The sequence below is a fragment of the Pteronotus mesoamericanus genome, unplaced genomic scaffold (genome assembly GCF_021234165.1).
Source record: "Pteronotus mesoamericanus isolate MK-2021 breed Mesoamerican mustached bat unplaced genomic scaffold, CSHL_Meso_final contig_347, whole genome shotgun sequence".
Classification (NCBI taxonomy): Eukaryota; Metazoa; Chordata; class Mammalia; order Chiroptera; family Mormoopidae; genus Pteronotus; species Pteronotus mesoamericanus.
In genome coordinates, this window is record NW_026555137.1 from 18536244 (window position 1) to 18553909 (window position 17666).

The 17666-nt window shown below is 45.7% G+C and overlaps 1 protein-coding gene across 1 annotated transcript in view; it reads right to left on the reverse strand.

The window, feature by feature from the left end:
- Positions 1-17666, reverse strand: part of PCNX2 (pecanex 2) — a 215149-nt gene that overhangs the window by 123029 nt on the left and 74454 nt on the right. Inside the window, exons 16-17 of the mRNA XM_054576753.1 lie at positions 9973-10082; positions 9314-9410 (exon numbers count right to left, since the gene is read on the reverse strand). Of these exons, the coding sequence (XP_054432728.1) occupies positions 9314-9410; positions 9973-10082 (207 nt within the window). The remainder of the gene's footprint in view (positions 1-9313; positions 9411-9972; positions 10083-17666) is intronic.

The following is a 17666-nucleotide window of genomic DNA, read 5'->3' on the forward strand; positions in this document are numbered from 1 at the left end:
AGAGGAAATCTTATTGACCTTGGGTCTGCCAAAGCTTTCTTAAATAGGACGCTAAAAGTTACAGCTAGAAAAGAAAAAACCATTCAGTTGGACTTCATGAAGATTTAACACATTTGCTGTTCAAAAGACTGTTATAGAATGAAAAGGCAAGCTGAAGACTTGAAAAAGTATTTGCAAAACATCTATCCAGGCCCTGGCCAGCAGCTCAGCTGGTTAAAGCATCATCCCGATATACCAGATGTTGCGGGTTCGATCCCCGGTCAGGGCACATACAAGAATCAACCGAAAAATGCATAAATAAGTGGAACAACAAATCGATGTTTCCCTCTCTCTCTCTTAAAAAACATCAATTTAAAAAAATCTAGCCAACCAAAGTTTTGAACAGACTCTTTCCCACAAAAGATGTACTCGTAAATTAAATGGTAACCATTGAACTTTTCATTCTTCGTGCTAATTAATAAACTATAGACCTCTCAATATTGGTGAAAGTAACATGAGGAAAATAAAAAGGCAATGGTCCCCTCTTTCCTTACAGCCACCACAAAGTAGATATAATCTGCTCCAGAAATTTTATTCTTGAAAATAATATTTTTTTCAGAAGAATCTTGACAGACACCTGAACCTCAGAGACTGTTGCTGTGTCCTATGGAAGTGGCCTTTAACACTGTAAAAAGGCGGTAATTTTGATTGTTTTTTCTTGTTAGGTAATTTTTTGCTCGCTTAAATATATATTTTATATCTCTGGTTCTAAAAGATATAAACAACTCTGAAAAAGGAGAACAAAGTTGGAGGACACACAGTATCTTATTTCAAGGTCACTACAAAGCTACACTAATCAGGTACTGAAAGTACTGGCACCAAATAGTACTGGCACATTGAGAACAACAGAACAGAATAAAGGGGGCATTTGCTTTCATGTATTGTGTTGGGGGTAGGTTTTCCTTTTGTTATACAGAAGAATAATTACTGTTACTTTCCCCTTCCTTCCCATGTTTGAAGGCTAAAAAAACTATGACTCTGTTGAATTGCTTATTTAAACAGGAGTTTGAGAGTGTGTGTTTCATTTTGATAAATATCCTGTCTTAAAAGTAAATCATACAGTCTTAGATCTTACAAAAATGAGAGTACAAAAGATCTAAGCAAAATGCAAATTTGGAAATGTCTCTGTAATTTTTATTATTAATTAGATTTTCCATTATAGGGTAACATAATAACACTGCAGTGCTCTGGAACAGAGAGATGGCAAAAGATCATTCGCGATCATTACATCCTGACACTAACAATATTTGCCTCTTTGTGTTTTCTGGGCCCCTATTTTGGCCTCCGAATGCTGAACCATGGTTTTCGTTGTAATCATGACGTATATGGGTTGTTATGCTTAGTTTATAACTGCCTATTCTTAGTGTACATATAATTTCTACCTTTTTCAACAGTCCTTTCTTTTGTAAGCATTTTTGCGTATTATGTATATTGTTCTATAGGCTCACTTACAGTCACTTAATGGAGAAATAATTCGCCACCTTGTTGTGCCATCCGCATGGACACATGCACATGCCATGGATTATTGTGCCATGGTGGGCGCTCAAAGCGTTAACCTGGATGAACTACAGTTGTGCAAACACCCCCGGGGCTCCAAGATGGGCTTCCTTCCACGTTTACCAGGATGGGTTATGCGGGGTCATTGTCTTTTCGCACCTAAATCTTTTTTCATATTTTGAACTAATTTCTAGAAAAACTGACAAATAGATTTACTATGACATAGGTTATGAATATTTTATGATCCTTAATAAATTATGCTTCTCCAAGTGATTGTAATAGTTTACACAAATACAAACAATGTCTAAGAGGTCTCACCTTGTCACAGTTGGCCGTATCATGAACTTATCCCGTACTGACTGAGTGGACCAAAAATATGCCACCGTATTTTATTCTGCATTTCTTTATTTACAGAAAGTGTAGATATATGTCATATGTTTACATACTAAATATTTGGCTCCTAAATGAAATATAGATAATAATATCATTTGCTCATAATTTTTAAACTTTAATTACATGAATCATAAGATATTGAGCTTGTGTCAAATTTGCAGCAAATATTTTAATAAATTATTCCAATTTTATTGCTTTTTTTACATACAGAAGTAAAATTGTTATGTACTCCAATCTACCTCTGTGTGTGTGTTTTATTTGTTTTCATTAACATTTTATAGATTCCAAGTCTGGAATACCATTCCCTCTCTAGAACCTGAATAAATATTTGATTTTATTTCATACTTTTTTGAAAAAGTGCATTCAATACATATGTACCATTTAGAGAATAATTATAAAGCGAACGCCCAAGTAACGACCCACAGCTTCAAGGAACCTAACATTCCCACTGCCCAAGCCTTCCCGTGAGTGGTCCCCTGACCACAAACCCCTCTTTTCCCTCTTGGGGGTTCCTATCGACCACCCTAACTCTGGGAAGATCGGTTTCTCGCTTTAAAAAGGATGACTTTGCTACCCATGTAGGTAACTATAAGCAGTTTAGTCCATTTTGCCTATTTTTACCCCGTAGATGGTACCACACTGGAGGTTCGTGTTTTTGTTTTGCTTCCTTGGCTCACACTATGCGGTTAAGGTTTGCCCATCTATTGCATGTGGCTGCAGGAGGGTCTTCTCCTTGACCACACGTGCCACACGCTACTGTGGGCGGAGTTCCCCGTGGCTTCCGCGTGGGCTTCCTACAGACAGAGATGCCCTTCTGAGCGCTCTTCCACGTGTGTGTGCACGCTGGCGCACGTGCGCAAGGTCTGCCCAGGGTAGCTACCGAGCAGGATTGCTGGCTGCGGTGTGTGCGCGGCTGCACTTCCGTAACACCGAACTGTTTCCAAGTGGGCATGCTAATTCACACCGCTACCAACGGGGCATGAGAGTGCTCTTGCTCAAAACTGTTGTCAACACTTAGTACTGTGTGCACGTTTAATTTTTTGTCAGTCTGGTAGGTGTGAAACGATAACTCAGTGTGGTTTACTTTGGAGTTCAGTTTGAACATACAGCAGCCCCTCCCCTTCCCCACAGGGGACGCGTTCCAAGTCCCCAGTGGATGTCTCCAACCTTGAATAGTACGGAACCCTATCTGTACTGTATTTTTTTCCAATACATACTTATTCACTTAAAAGAAGCACTTTACGGCTTCTCTGTGATAAATCCAAATTGCCAGGGCCACTACGCTCTCATTCGGGGGTGGTTCAGTAAAAGAAGGGTGACTTGAACACAAGCACTGTGACCCCACACCAGTCAACCTGATAACCGAGAGGCCTAGTGAGCGACTGAACGGACGGGAAGCGCGGGCGGGGTGGGGACACTGGGTCAAGGGACGGGCCATGTCCCGGGCTGGATGCAGTGGGTCGGCGGGAGATTTCGTCACGCTACTCAGAATGGCACAGATTTTAAAACTTATACATCGTTTATTTCTGGGATTTCCCATCTAACATTTTCAGACCCCAGCTGACCCCGGGCGACTGACACCTCAGAAAGCAAAACTAAGGATAAGGGGAGACCACTGCATATTAGTGTTTTGGCCGTTTATAGTTCCTCTTTTGTGAAATGCACGTGCAAATCTTTCACCTATTTTTCATTGAGATACCTGCCTGTCTCATCGATTCATGAGAATTTTATACTCATCTTGACGGTGGTGTTTTTTCAACTATACATGTTTTGATAATTGTTGCCTATTCTGTGGATTCTATTTTGTCTCTTTTTTGGTATTATTTGATAAGTCAAAGGTCATAATTTTAATGAATTTGAATTTTTGCATTATTTTTAAAAATTCTTTCCTAGACTGATATCATAAAGATAACTTCTTTTATTATGATTACAAGTGCTTTCAGGTTTTGTCATCGCTTATTTAGGTTCATAATCCATCTGGAACGGACTTCTAAGAGTAGTGTGACAGAAGAATCCTGTTATATTCTGCCACTTACAGAGAACCGTTTTTTAATCATTCTGTTTTTTCCTTTGTACAAGGTTGGAGTCATATGTTCCTTTAGCAGGAATAGAAATCTTTACAGTGAACATTCCAACATGTGTACTTAACTTACCACTGTCTAAAGTTAACCAATAGTTTTATTTGTCTCCTGGAAATTGTCTAACACTTTCAAGTCTTGGAGTCTATTTCTCTTTCCATTCAATCTTGTATGTTATTGTACTTGCATATTTTAATTCTACCTTACATTCTTTACAATCATAAACACTTATTGTGGTTTTATATAGTTTATGCTTGTTTATATTTACCAATGTATCTGCCAGTTTCTTTTCTCCTTCTTTTTTCTGGCTAATTTGACCTTCCATCTAAGATCACTTTCTATTGAAGAATATCCTTCAGAACTATATGTAAGGAGGGTCTCTCATCTTTTGTCTAAAATATTTTTATTGTGTCCTCATTCTTGAAAGATATTTTTACTGGACATAGAATCTAGCTTGGCAGTTCCTTTTATTTACAGAACATTAAATATATCAAACAACTCTCTTCTGGCTTCTACAATCCATTCAAAAGCAATCTGTTCGTTTTGTTTAACTGCTTTAATATGCCCTTCATCTTCCGTGTACTTCGCTATCTCTAAGGTTTGACCTGTGTGAGTAATTTATTCTTTAATGTACCCTGCTTGTTATTCACTGGGGTTTTAAAATCTCTACATCAGTGTTTTTCATCGATTCTGGTAAGTTCTCAGATATTATCTCATCAAATATTGATTATACTCCAGTCTCTTTCTTTTTCTGGAATTATTGGATATATGTTAGATTTCTTACTCTATCCTTCCCATTTCTTCATCTCTTTCATTTCTTATATATATTTTTTGTCTATGAGCGGTAACACCTGGACACTTTCTTCTGTCTTTATCTTTCAGTTCAATAATTCTCTCTTCAGAGGTGTCTAATCTCCCGTGTGCGTGTATTTAACTAAAATTGCTTCTTTTGTTGTTTTTGTTTTTTGTTTGTTTAGAAGATCTATTTGGCTGTGTTTCACACATGCTGGATTGTTTTAAACACTTTCTACTGTTTATAAAAATTTTAAGCCTTTTATTATTTAAACATCATAGTAAGGATAGTTCTAAAATTTGTGCCTGATAGTTCCTATATCTAAAGTATTTGTAGATCTGTTTCTGTCGGTTCTTTGTTTCCTTGTATAGTTTTAAATTTTCTCTTATAAGCTGCTCATTCCCCTTAGAAAATCGGCTTTGGCCTTGAGGGCCTATGAGGAAGGAGTTGGCTATAGAACGTTCATGTTTGTTTCTGCTGTGAGGTGTTCCCAGTCGGAGGCCACTTCAAACCGTATTCAGAGACTGAGGAGTTTTGTGCCACCCAGGTAATATAGTTTAGACTGTAAATCCATGGAAAACTACAACATTTCAAGGGTTATTTTGTTGTTTTGATGCTCAACACTGAGGTGAGTTTACTTGCGCCCCCCTAACACTGAGGAGGGTGGAGCGCATTTCTCCAGTTCGCCCTCCCGCTGGGAGTGGGTCCTGGTCTAACGCTGGACCCCCACCTGGCAGGACAGGCTTAACGCCTCTGCCCTTTGGTCCAGGAGCTGGAAACCAAGACTCCTGGGCCCTCGGACAGATGCCCTCGAGGCAAAAGAAGCCTCTTCCAGGCTTCCTTGTTCACTTAAGTTGTAACCTGCTAATTTCCTATTCTGACAATTTACTTTGTCACATCAAAGGACTTTTTTGTATTTCATTCAGAACTCGTAGTTTCAGTCAGCAGAAAGTGTGGCTATTGTGACCGAGCCGGCCAGGGCAGCAGAGACGGAAGGCGCATCGGCGCCCTCTGCTTCTGTCTCACGCGCGTTGGTCTCTGGCACGGGCTCAGCTCACAGAATTCTTCTTTCCCTCCCACTGCTAAACAAATACCTCAACATCGTATACTGAATAATCAATTCCTGATTGTGACATTTAATTTTTACATAATAAATTCACATAAGTAATTTGTCTCCTTTCTGTGTTTTACTGATTCACTAATCTCATTCTCTAATCTTGGATGAACCTCATTTTTTTGATTACTCGGTCTTTTAATATACCATTAAATCTCAAAGTGCTAAATTCCTCTTCCTTATTCTTCTTTTTTAGATTTTTTTTAAAGCTATTAATTGCTATTCTTTTATATGAACCTTAGAATCATTTCTCCAAGTTATAAATACAATATCTTTATAACTGTTTTCAACTATATTAAACCTATAAATTTATTAGAAAGAAATGGCATTTAATAAATCTGTGGCTTCCTACCCCAAAATCAGGTTATGTCTATTTATCACCACTTATTCGTAACTTCATTTACATTTTAATAGACTGCTGTAGTTTTCTTCTTCCTGACACTACTTGTTAAAATCATTCCTGTCACCAGTTCATATATTTTGTTGCTATTGTCAGTTGAATCATGTTTGCATTATATTTCCTAAGGTTATTTTTGATATGTAGGAACATTCTTGCTTTTCTAAATTTTCTTGTCTCTGATGGTATATGTGAATTCTCTTATGAATCATGGTCGAGTCGAATAAGCTTTCCTGTGCCTTCCATTTGAATGCAATGATGCAATCCACACTTGTTTTCCTTTCAGGATTTATGTTAGCCAGAACTTCTAGAACAATGTTCATAACGTAATACTTTTCCCTATTTTGATGATGGGCCCATGCGTGTTTAATAAATACAGTGTACTAGCTCTTAGTATACAAAACGTCTTAAATTCACGTGGCATTTGAAGTAGCGCTTCCTGCTCCAATGCTGCAAGGAAGCCTAAGAAGCCCTGGCCCACCCCACGCAGCCAGGAGACTTAGCCGGCGGGCAGGGGTGGGTGTGGGGGCCAAAAAAACCTACGTTATAAAAGCAATGGTTTAAAAGCAGCTGTGTGAATTGTACAGATAAAAATTAGGTAGTTTTGTTTATCTCCAGGAACTGAGCAACACAGATACAATGCAAGTAACCCATCGGAATGTGACGAGGCGGAGGCGCGCCTGCGGACAAGGCGCAGGCAAAGACTGGCCGGGCAGACACAGGCGGAGGCTGCGCTTGTGTTAACCCTTGAGCCACCCAGGCCTGGTGCTAAGCCTGGGGTGCGTAACTGGTGCTGCTCATATGGAAATGGATAAGCTCTATAGGTTTCTCCATGTCTAGACCAATGTCCCTTAAAGCACAGTCTTTGGGTCACCTGAACGGAGTCACCTGTGTAGCAGTAAATATGCAGAGACCCAGGAGTCGGACCGGGGGAAGGGACGGAAAATGGATCTAAGGAGGCTGGCTCCCTGGGGGCTTTTCACACAAACTAAAATTAAGGAGAAGGTGGTGGCGAGGGGCGGTGGAGAGAATATAAGACGGCCAGAGAAAGACACAAAGAAACAAAATCAGAGACAAGGAGGGAAATTTTATACTTATGCTATGACACAAAAAGTATTATGCACCAAACTGTAGCAGCTGAATCTGATAGTCCCATTAAAATATTATAATGAGACCAGAAGACTTTTCAGAGAAGTGAACATGTATCACATTAAGCCTCCTACAAGGATGTGCTCTCCCTGGTACAAAGCTTTTCAAAGTGTATGAAAACCGAGTGAGGCCCCGCCCTCCCCAGCTCGTCTAATCACACTAATGAAATGCTACCAGCCGCGCCAGGCAAATTCCTTGTCACATTTCATTGTAATTCATGCATTACTTTTACTAGACTAAATCACAAAGCACCTTGATCAGTCATGAAATTAAGAAACATTTGCGGAAGATAGTTTTTCTCAGATATTCCTGGGGAAGCTTTTGGGTAGATTTCAGGCCACCCAGTGGCTTTTGCAGAGGCTGATTTGGCAATGCCATTTTGATCTTGTCCCCATCGGTCTTCTGGCATATGGGTGTGAATGTCAAATGTCTTCCTTCCTTATTAGCTGCCATCTCATCAGCCCCAGCTGCTTCACTTTTTACTCTTTTAACCATGTTCCTGCTTTTAAAATTAATGAACCACCCTGATTGGTGTGACTCAGTGGGTTCGGTGTCGTCCCACAACCCAAAGGCCGCTAGTTCGATTCCTGGTCAGGGCACATGTTTGGATTGCAGGCCAGGTCTCCGGTTGGGGGCGTGCGAGAGGCAACCAATCGATGTTTCTCACATCGATGTTTCTCTCCCTCTCTTTTTCCCTCCCTTCCCCTCCCTCTAAAATAATTAAGTCGAATTAAATTAATGAACTATGGCCTTATTCATAGTCAGGGATTTGTGTTTTGATTCCATTGTGATGACAAATAAGCCCCAAGTTTTAGCTTGGATTGTGACCATATCAAAGGCGTGGGGCTGAGATGAATTTTCCAAAATATTATCATGTTGGGTCTGAGTCCTACACATTGTCTTGAAATGGTGGGTAGCAGCTGGACTCGCCTAAGTTCAGTGGGACGTACTGCGCACCCACCACGCTGGGGAGAGCAAGACAACGGGCCACAGCTCCTGGCCAAGGAGCCTGCAACCAGCACACCACTAACTGCTTTCCCTTCCCTCTGTCATTCCTACAAAACACAGGAAAGTCAGGACCCAAAGACATCACACTGCTCCGAGGCCGATCCTCAAATAAATGAGAGATTGCGTAACCAAGGAGCACTGCTCTTCAACGTATTCATGTTTGGGAGTCGATGCTGGAAAGGGTGCCCCTGCTCAAAGGATGTTGGAAACGGCCCCACACCATTTTCCTAGTGAACGAGGAAGCAGCATCTTTCACCCCCTGGTCTCTCTCTTCCTCCCTTCCTGCCCCCCCCGCCCCCCCCCCCCCCCCGTGCTCCAGCCAGGCTGGCTGCGCCCTTCTCCCGCATCCCGGATGTAACTCCAGAGCCCAGAGGCCCCTCGCAGAGGCTGTACAGAGGCCAGCCTGGAACCAAAAGACCCCGGAGGGAGTGTTCCATGCTCAGCACACGGCTGCGGCAGGAAGATGCGGAGAGGGTCGCAGGTGGGGCACATCAGGAAGGCGGTTTGCTTGGATGTTTGTTTGAGAAGCTTCCTTACGTGCGTGCCCCGCCTGCTGCTTGGAGCCAGCAGTGGGTGGAGCTGACTGAATCTCCAGGCAAACTGCTGTCGGCTGAGGACCCACCGAGTGTCTGCTTCGGGTGGGCAGCCTCCGCCTTCGAGAGGCTCTACACGGTCCGCACCCGGCAGGCAGCTCCCCGGTCCATGTGCCAGGCTTAGGCCAAGGCAGGGCACCGCCTTCTGCACTGGTCACTCGGGCACGGCCAGCTAGAGCCCCGCTGAGAGCCCGGGTCTGCGACAAGCCCCACGCCCCATCATGCAAATGGTGTACCACGCAAACATCTCACCACCGAATCTTTCATCTTCTTGGGGAGAGGGTCTTCCGCCATTTCCTCCAGATCTTGATGTAGAAATTTAGGAAACAATTTGCACTGAATGAAGGACCTAAAAATAGAAAAACACACACATCTTACTTTTTTAAACACATGCCCATTTCAGCTCCTTTCAGAGATGCCCGTCTCCTCTCCCCGGCGTGACCCCTGGGGCGAAGGCAGCGGTGCCACTTAGGAGACGCCGAGAAGGTCCTGTGGAGGCCGAGCGTCTCGCGCGCTCGCCCGGGGAGGGCAGAGGCGGCCTGGGCCGCAGCCCCCGTCTGCCCCTGCCCCGCGGAGCGAAGCGGAAGCAGTTGCTGGCAGCTCAGGGGTTTCTGGTCGACCTGCACTTCTCCCTCCCTCGCCCAGGGACCCGCGGGGGAGAGTCCAGCCGCACTGGCCCTGAACAGCTGCCCTCCACCTGGTGAGAGAGCAAGGCTGCGGTGACCCACGTGCTGTGTCCCAGTGCGGGGCACGCTACTCACAGGTGTGTGTGTGTCGCAGGGCACGGTGTGTTACAGCTGTGTGCGTATCATAGCACGGGTGTGTTACCCAGTGCTGTCTGGGGGGTCACAGCACAGGGCGCGTCATTCACAGATGTGTGTGTGTCACAGTGAGGCGCGTGTGTTACTCACAGGAGCACAGAGGGGTCGCTGCTCTGCCTGCTCAGATGGTAGGACAGTGAAACCAAGAGGCCGCAGAAGGCTGAGAACAGCGCCGGGATGTGCTGTGTGCTCCACGGTTCCTGGGGAAAGATTCCAGAGGGCAGCCAGTCACCCCAGGATGGGTGTGGAGGAGCCAGGCCGCTCCCTGTAAAACCCGAGGCACCATCCTCGGCATCCAGCTGGATGGGCACGGTGTCCTGTCCTCATTCCTGCCGATGACCTTCCCAGCACCTGATGGCCGCACAAAGCCCTGCTTGTTCACGTCCCCACAGCGATTCTGACAAGACACTGGGAAGGGAGGGGGCACTGCCCACGGATTGTACGTATTTCTGAGAACATGTTTACTTCATCCCTTCTGAAATTAAGTTTAGGATTTAGATAAGATGGAACGTTAAACATGTTCCTGCTTCTGAGTTCAGTGTAGTAATAATGACTGTAAGAGCTGCATTGATATATGAGGTCTGTCCAGATGGTATCCAGCCATGTAACATGAAAAATAGACACATTTACTGAAGAACATACAAGATATAAGAAACCCTGTACACAGCAAAATGACCCCTCAGTCCCCTTCAAAGTAGGCACCTTGGGACCTCACACGGTTCTCCCAATCGCCATCAGCTGCCCCATCATATTTTCCTGAATCTCATCGATGACCTGAAATCTCTTCCCTTTCAAAGGTGATTTTATTTTTGGGAAAAGCCAGAAGTCTCAGGGTGCTAAACGGAATCACCTGGGTGATTTGAAAAACCTCTGCACAAGACATGATACATGAGCAGGCGCCATGTCGTGATGGAGCTGCCAGTCACCAGTTGCCTTCCCGGCCTTCTGAATCAACTGAACAGTTTCCGTGGAGGAATGTTCAAGCTTAACACAAAATTTGATGCAGATTCATTGCTCTACTCTCTCAGTCACTTTGAATGCGATGGCTACACAGTACACATGCTCACTCAACGGCGTCTACCGCCCTCACTGACTAGTACAGTGAAGTCCTCATTGTTCACGCATGCGCATTCCAGTCCACTCTCCTTGGCTGCCAGGTTACATCGATGTAGCACAAAGCATCCTTGTGAGAATAACGATGGCTGGACTTTTTCCAGAGAGACCTCATATTTAGCCTTTCAGTTGCCATCAATGGGGCCGCCCATGTCCCCTGAAAGCTGCCTTTTGTCAAGGGCTTCAATACTTTTCTCTCCAGAGTCTGATCCCCAGCTCACCACCTGTTTATTTGAAAAGGATGAGCTGTAAATTATGCTCGGAATCCAATACACAGCTGAGTGAGTCAAGTGTGCTCCTATCACACTTGTGACTGCTATGATACACTGGAAAAGCCAGCGTTACCCTGGGCAGAGAGAGCGGTTTCATTTCCGCCAGCCTCACTTTCTTAGAAGGTAAAATCCATTCCCTTTCTTGGCCCCACAGGGAAGCCCTCGGAGCCTGAGAGCAGCACCTGGAAGGGAACGGAGGCCGCCGAGCCCGTAGCTAGAGAGGCAGGGCAAGTCTGGCTCCAGATATAGCGTTCCACCACCAGCCACACCGAGGGCCTCCCTGGGAGCCCCCGACCAGCTCCCTTGCTGGCCCGTGGGTCGATCCTCACACGTCATTGATACGTCTGTCCCTTCTAATCTGTACCTTCCTTTCACTGGATCCTCCTGGGCAAGGAAGGCTTCCACTGTATCTGTCCAGAATGATTGCTAACAGTGTCAGCAGGAGGATGGGATGCCAGTCTCCACATCCCCCCCTCCACAGACTCCAGGGTTCGTCTGCCACGTGACCGAAGGAGGTGTCCTCCTCTTCTAAAAGGCAAATCAGTCGCATTATTGTCTCCCACACAGTATTTTTCAATGACTCCTCAACGACCTCCTAATGAAATCTGCTCCAGAGGAAGCTACCTGAGCCCACTAGGGTCTGGCCTTCGCTCAGCTTTCCAGCCCCATTCCTCACCTTTAGGATACACACAGCCACAGCCATAAAGACACATTGGATCCTGGCCCCCTGCCTCCGCCAGCAGGGCTCCATCTGCACAGAGGGCCCGGCCAGGGTAAGAAACCCGCCTACTTGGGGCTGTTTCCCTGATGGCCCAGGAAGATTTAGGGGCCCCCTGCTATGTGCCAGGCACCAAAGGGCATGCTTGTGAGAAGGGTCTTGGGGAAGGGAGAACACACGAGTGATGGGCATTCACAGAGGAGGAAGCAGAGGCTCAGGTGAGGCACGAGAGTGGTTTTTAGGTGGAGCCTGGCCCAGAAGAAATGTGGGACAACATGGTCCTTCCTCTGTGGGGCTCCTGTAAAGGGCGAGCTTGGTTCTGCGGCTGCTAGTGGGTGGATGGAGCTGTCGCCTCCCCCGGCACATGCGCTCCTCCGCCTCCTGCTCCGGCCGCCACCTAAGGCTTCTCTCCTTTCATTCCGTACTTAGCCAGTAAAAAAAGAAAGAGAGAAGAGAGAGAGAGAGAGAGAGAGAGAGGAACCTGCTAAGTTCTATTTTCTTCCATTGATTCCTCTGTGCTTGCCTACACTGAGTATTTAGTTCACAATTTCATGCAGCCCATAAAAAATGCGAACGCTGGAAAAAATCACTAAGAGAAGGACTTAGTGACCTCGACCTTGGAAGTGACTGTCACTGGATGACACAGAGAAAAGGTCAAGGCAACGGGCATTGGCAGAAGTAGATTCCAGGCTCATCACGTCCGGGAATGAATGATGCTGTGGAAGGTACTTAGCCTCTCCGGGGCTCGCTCTCTCTTCTATAAAAAGATGACAGTGACACCTTTCTTGAAGAATTGCATTAATGACTTAATGAGATTCAAAACAGCCTTGCCCTCTGCTGAAGCAGTATGTCAACGTTAGTTTTTATTAATTTGAACAAGAAAGACTATGATGGATGGTCTTCGCGTGCAATAAATTGAAGCCACTAAATATATTTAAGTAATTGTTTACCTACTTTTATTCACCTAATACCCCTTCCCTAATTCTTCTCTCATTTACTCTCCACATAATTAAATTTCTTCCATGCAAACACAAGTGCACAGCTAACCTCATTAGCGCTGGAGACCCTCCCTCCTCCTCTACGGGGATAGCAATTGGTTGAAAAGGGAGTGGGAGGTAAAAGCATCAGATCGGCAAGTGGGGTCAAAGTGAGTGATGTTGGCCTCCAGTTTCCCAGCATCTGTCGCGGGCTGTGGTTACGCATCTGCTTGAGTGACTATCTGATTAACATCCGATCTTCCACGGGTAGAGCCCAGTGACAGCAGCGACTCTTTCTCACCCCAGTGGGTTCTGAACACCTTGTGGAGCTGGGCCCCAAAAGGCGTTTAATCAACATGTGCAGAAGCAATGCACCGGCTCTGCGTGACTCTTCCTTCCTGTGCAGGGCACACAGAAGAGGGGTTAGGGCGCGGATGACCATATTTAAGAGTCCACGAGGGCAGAGCAGCAGTTAAAAGCATGGCTCTGGCCTGCGACTTCAGTTCCAACTCCGCTGAGCATCGACACTGAGATGCTGGGCAAGCTAATGAGCCCAGGCTCCTTATCTGAGGTCATTTAAAAGTCGCACCCCATAGGGCTGTTGTAAGTATTATATGAAATACGGTGTGTTAAATTCTTAATGGAATAGCCAGTATTGAATGCTCAATAAACGTTCGCTATTACTGCACGCTTTACTGAGACAGTGTCTCAGCGTATTCAGGCCCTGTCGTACAGTACCACAGCCTGGGCGGCTTATAAACAGCAGAAGTTCACGGCTCCCAGTTCTGGAGGATGGGAAGTCCAGGAGCAAAGTGCCGGCCGATTCAGTGTCTGGTGAGCCCCCGGGCTCTGGTTCATTGATGGCTGTCCTGTCACTGTGTCCTCGCATAGTAGGAGGGGCAAGAGCACTTGTCCCAATCACAAGGGCTCCATCCGCATTACCTGAGCACCGCCCAAAGGCCCCGCCTCCTAATACCATCCCCTTGGCAGCTGGGATGTTAACGTATGTACTGGGGGGAGGGGCGGGCAGGGGGCCGCAGACATCAGACCGTAGCAGACCGGTAAGGAGACTGAGGACTGCAGTAAAAATCCCATTTCCTGAAAAAATTAGAATCAACTTTAAGAACGGCGCTTCTCTCAAAGGCAAGGGAAGAACAATAATTTTTCCAGGTTCCGTATATTCTCCTGTTTCTGTGCCACAGGCAGAAATGGGGAAAGGGGGGATCTCCACCCGCTGCGACTCTGACCGTGCCCAGAAGTGCCATGGCTGCCCCGAGCTGCACACACTGAACTGGCTGGTCTCACGGGGGGCAATCCTCACTTATAATCTTAAGTCGTTGCCTTCCCTGGTGCGCGTCCGCCATGAGCAAAAGTCTGTATTCATTCTCCCGCACATGGGATTTCTTTTAAGCGAAACCAGTAGCTTTGGGGTGCACTGTTAGACGTGACTGAATGGCAGTGTGGCCACAGAGCCGGGCAGGAGGCGTAACTGCTTCCTTCACCGATGCCAAGGTGACAGGGCGCCAGAATGGCACACTTGCTCCCCGAGAGGAAGGCTGCGCTGAAGGGCGGTGCGGCCCTCATTCCTGGCCCTCATTCGCGGGGCAGGTCTGCGTGCGTCTGGCCCAGCCTCTGACCTCCAGGGAACTGTCTCCAAAACAACCTGGGCCGACCTGATTGGGAAAAGGCGAAAATTTCCTAGGTTGTTTACTGGAAACACCTTCAAGCCCCAAGGTTTTAACCTTGTTCATTTTTCCAACAGATGCAGTTTTCATTTTATTTTTTATGTAGAAAATAGGAGGCAATGTCTCCAGGAAGCAGGGCTAGGAAAGGCTTCTTGGATTATCAATGTGAGTTATTCTTTCATGTGCCAAGTGCCAAAATTTGCAAAACCATGTGATTTTCAGGAAAGACTATTTTCAATTTGAAAGGACTCTCACAGCTGAGCTCGCCCAGCCTCTTCAAAGCACTGATCAAGGACAGAGACGCGAGACTAGGGCCAAGGCCACCGCTCTCGCTCCGCGCACTCCAGGGCCCTCAAGGTTTGCACAGTGAACTGTGAGAGACATGCGGGCGTCTCGCCACTCTCCACGCAGTAGGAGTTGGCATGGTGTTTTTTAAAGATTTTATTTATTTATTTTTAGACGGAGGGGAAGGGAGGAAGAAAGAGAGGGAGAGAAACATCGATGTGTGGCTGCCTCTCGTGTGCCGCCTACTGGGGACGTGGCCCGCAAGCCAGGTGTGTGCCCTGACTGGGACTCGAACAGGCAACCCTTTGGTTCGCAGGCCAGCACTCAACGCACTGAGCCACACCAGCCAGGGCGGCATGTTTTGAATAATCACTGTAAATTAGAAGTTTCCGGCTGAACAGGCCGTTCCATTCATCCATTCATCTCCCATTCCACAGTGTGAGACGCCTAGTCAGGTAACTGCCTGTTTCAGTGTTTGTTGTAACACGTGGCACAGCGATGGCCCCGAGAAGTGATCTGGGAGGAGCTCGGGGGCAGTTTCACGGAGGACCAACTAAGGAGAGGGGTGGCAAAGGTGACAAGAAATGGATGAGGGAGCATGTCCTCCGCGGCACGGAAGGGTGCAGCGCCTCGAGGCCACGTGAACTTGCCCTCATGCACAGGCCTGGCTACGCTGCAGAATGGGTGCAGCTGGGTGTGAGCTGAACGATGCCGCCACTAAAGAGATACGAAAGCTACGGGAATAGGTGAAAGAGTGGAAAACAAGCTTGGAAAAAATACACTGAAGGGAAATGACCTGTATGGTTATCATCAAATAATTTTCTGCCCTGGGAAGTTAGTCCACTGGGTGCCATCAACTCTGAAGATCAAACAAAAGAAAAGAAACTGCAACATCAAGAAGGGAATCTCAATGTAATTTAAGGAAGGACTTCCCGACATTGATGAGTCACACTTGCCTGAGGTCAGACACATCCAGATACCATCCCTGCTGATTAACTTAGTTGACTGATTAGGGACCTTAATTGCATCAGCAAAATCCCTTCTTCTTAGCCAGATAATGGAATCACAGCCAGATAATCACAGGAGAGACATCCCATCGTACTCAGAGGTCCTGTCCACACTCAAGGGGCGTGAATAACGGGGGATGGGCACACCAGGGGCAGGAGCCTTGGAGTGGGTTTAGAATTCTGCCTGCCATGCCATTTAACGAGAACCCTTGAGCCAGACACGTTCTATACATTATCAATGTAGTTCCATTTGCTTCGGACAACATTCACAGGAGACTGATATTACTGATTCATTTTACAATTATAAACACAGCGTGCCCTTAGGCAAATAACCTAACCATCTGTGCTTCACACTGACCTCCGGAATACAAAAATGCAATATTTTTTTATGTATAAGTGCTATATTTTTATGTATAAAGGGCAAATGAGAAAACCCTTGGGAAGTTATTTTGAACTGAAGTTCCATAGATCAGGGAGGTATCTTATATGCCTGCGAATTGTTCTTCTGACTACAAAATATATTTACACTTCAAGTGCGTGAGGGAAGATAGCACAGAAGTAAGGCTGGAAAGTCCCAGGATCTGCTATGTGTGACACTGAGTAAGCCACTTAATCTCCCTGGACCCCCACTTCCTCCTTTTTAAAAATAAAATGAAGGCGTTGTTGGACTAGGGGACACCTAAGGTCCATCTCAGTACTAAAATTATCCTAGAGTGATAAATTTGATTTACATCTGCAAATAGATTTAAATCCCGAGTGCAGGAGAAATGCCGTTATTCGAGCAGCAACCCTGCAGTATCTAGAAGAACATGGGCAAAACTCTCCCACAAGCAGCTGTTCATGAAGCTTGGGAAACAGTAAATTATAATAATAATGTGCCCCCACCTCTGGGTCCGGACCGTCACCAATAAAATGGAATCGCTTTGTAAGGGATGATAAAAAGTAGAAATCACAGACATCTAGAAAGCCCAGCTAATTAACTACGGAGACATTTCTCCAGGGAGCAAATAGTCTGGTCACTTCTGTACATCACTGCCACATATTTAAGTCAGCGAGGGAGTCCGTTTATGTTACTTGCTACCATCTTGGATGAGTCAAAGAGAATGTGAAATGAGAAGAGGAATCAAATTTTCCCCCAATTAATATTCCAGAGAGCCAAATTAATTCCCAGTCCCTCAATCTGTCTCTATCAAGTGAGAATAATAAAAATAAAGGGCATACATGGATATCAAGACTCAGAGAAATATATCTCTGGCAAGGCAGCTGACATGCTGAAATTGTTCACAAGGGCCCATCAATCCATCACAGCGCATAGATAAAAGGGGAAAAAAAATCAATTCCAGCGACGCAAAGAGTAAGCATAAAAGGCAAAAGAGAAGCAGGCTCGCGGCTCCAGGTAAGTGTGTCAGGCTGGAGACAGTGAGCTCTCGTGTTTTCCTAAGGACCCCCTTGCGAATTCGCTCACCCCATTCATTCAATTCACAGCATTTAATAGGCGCTGCATTTGAGAGTGGAGAGTCCATCTGTGACCATTAGGAACCTCAGGACTTACAAATGAGGAGGGAGAAATGCAAGTGGCTTGATTTTTACCACAAGATGTTTCAAAATATAGATAGAACATTAAGAATCTGTAACAACAGACCGTATTATTTCTCGCAAGTGGTGCTTGTTCTGTGCTGAGCAAGGGAAGTCAGTATGTCTCTGGGATGCAATAAACCTTTCAAGTA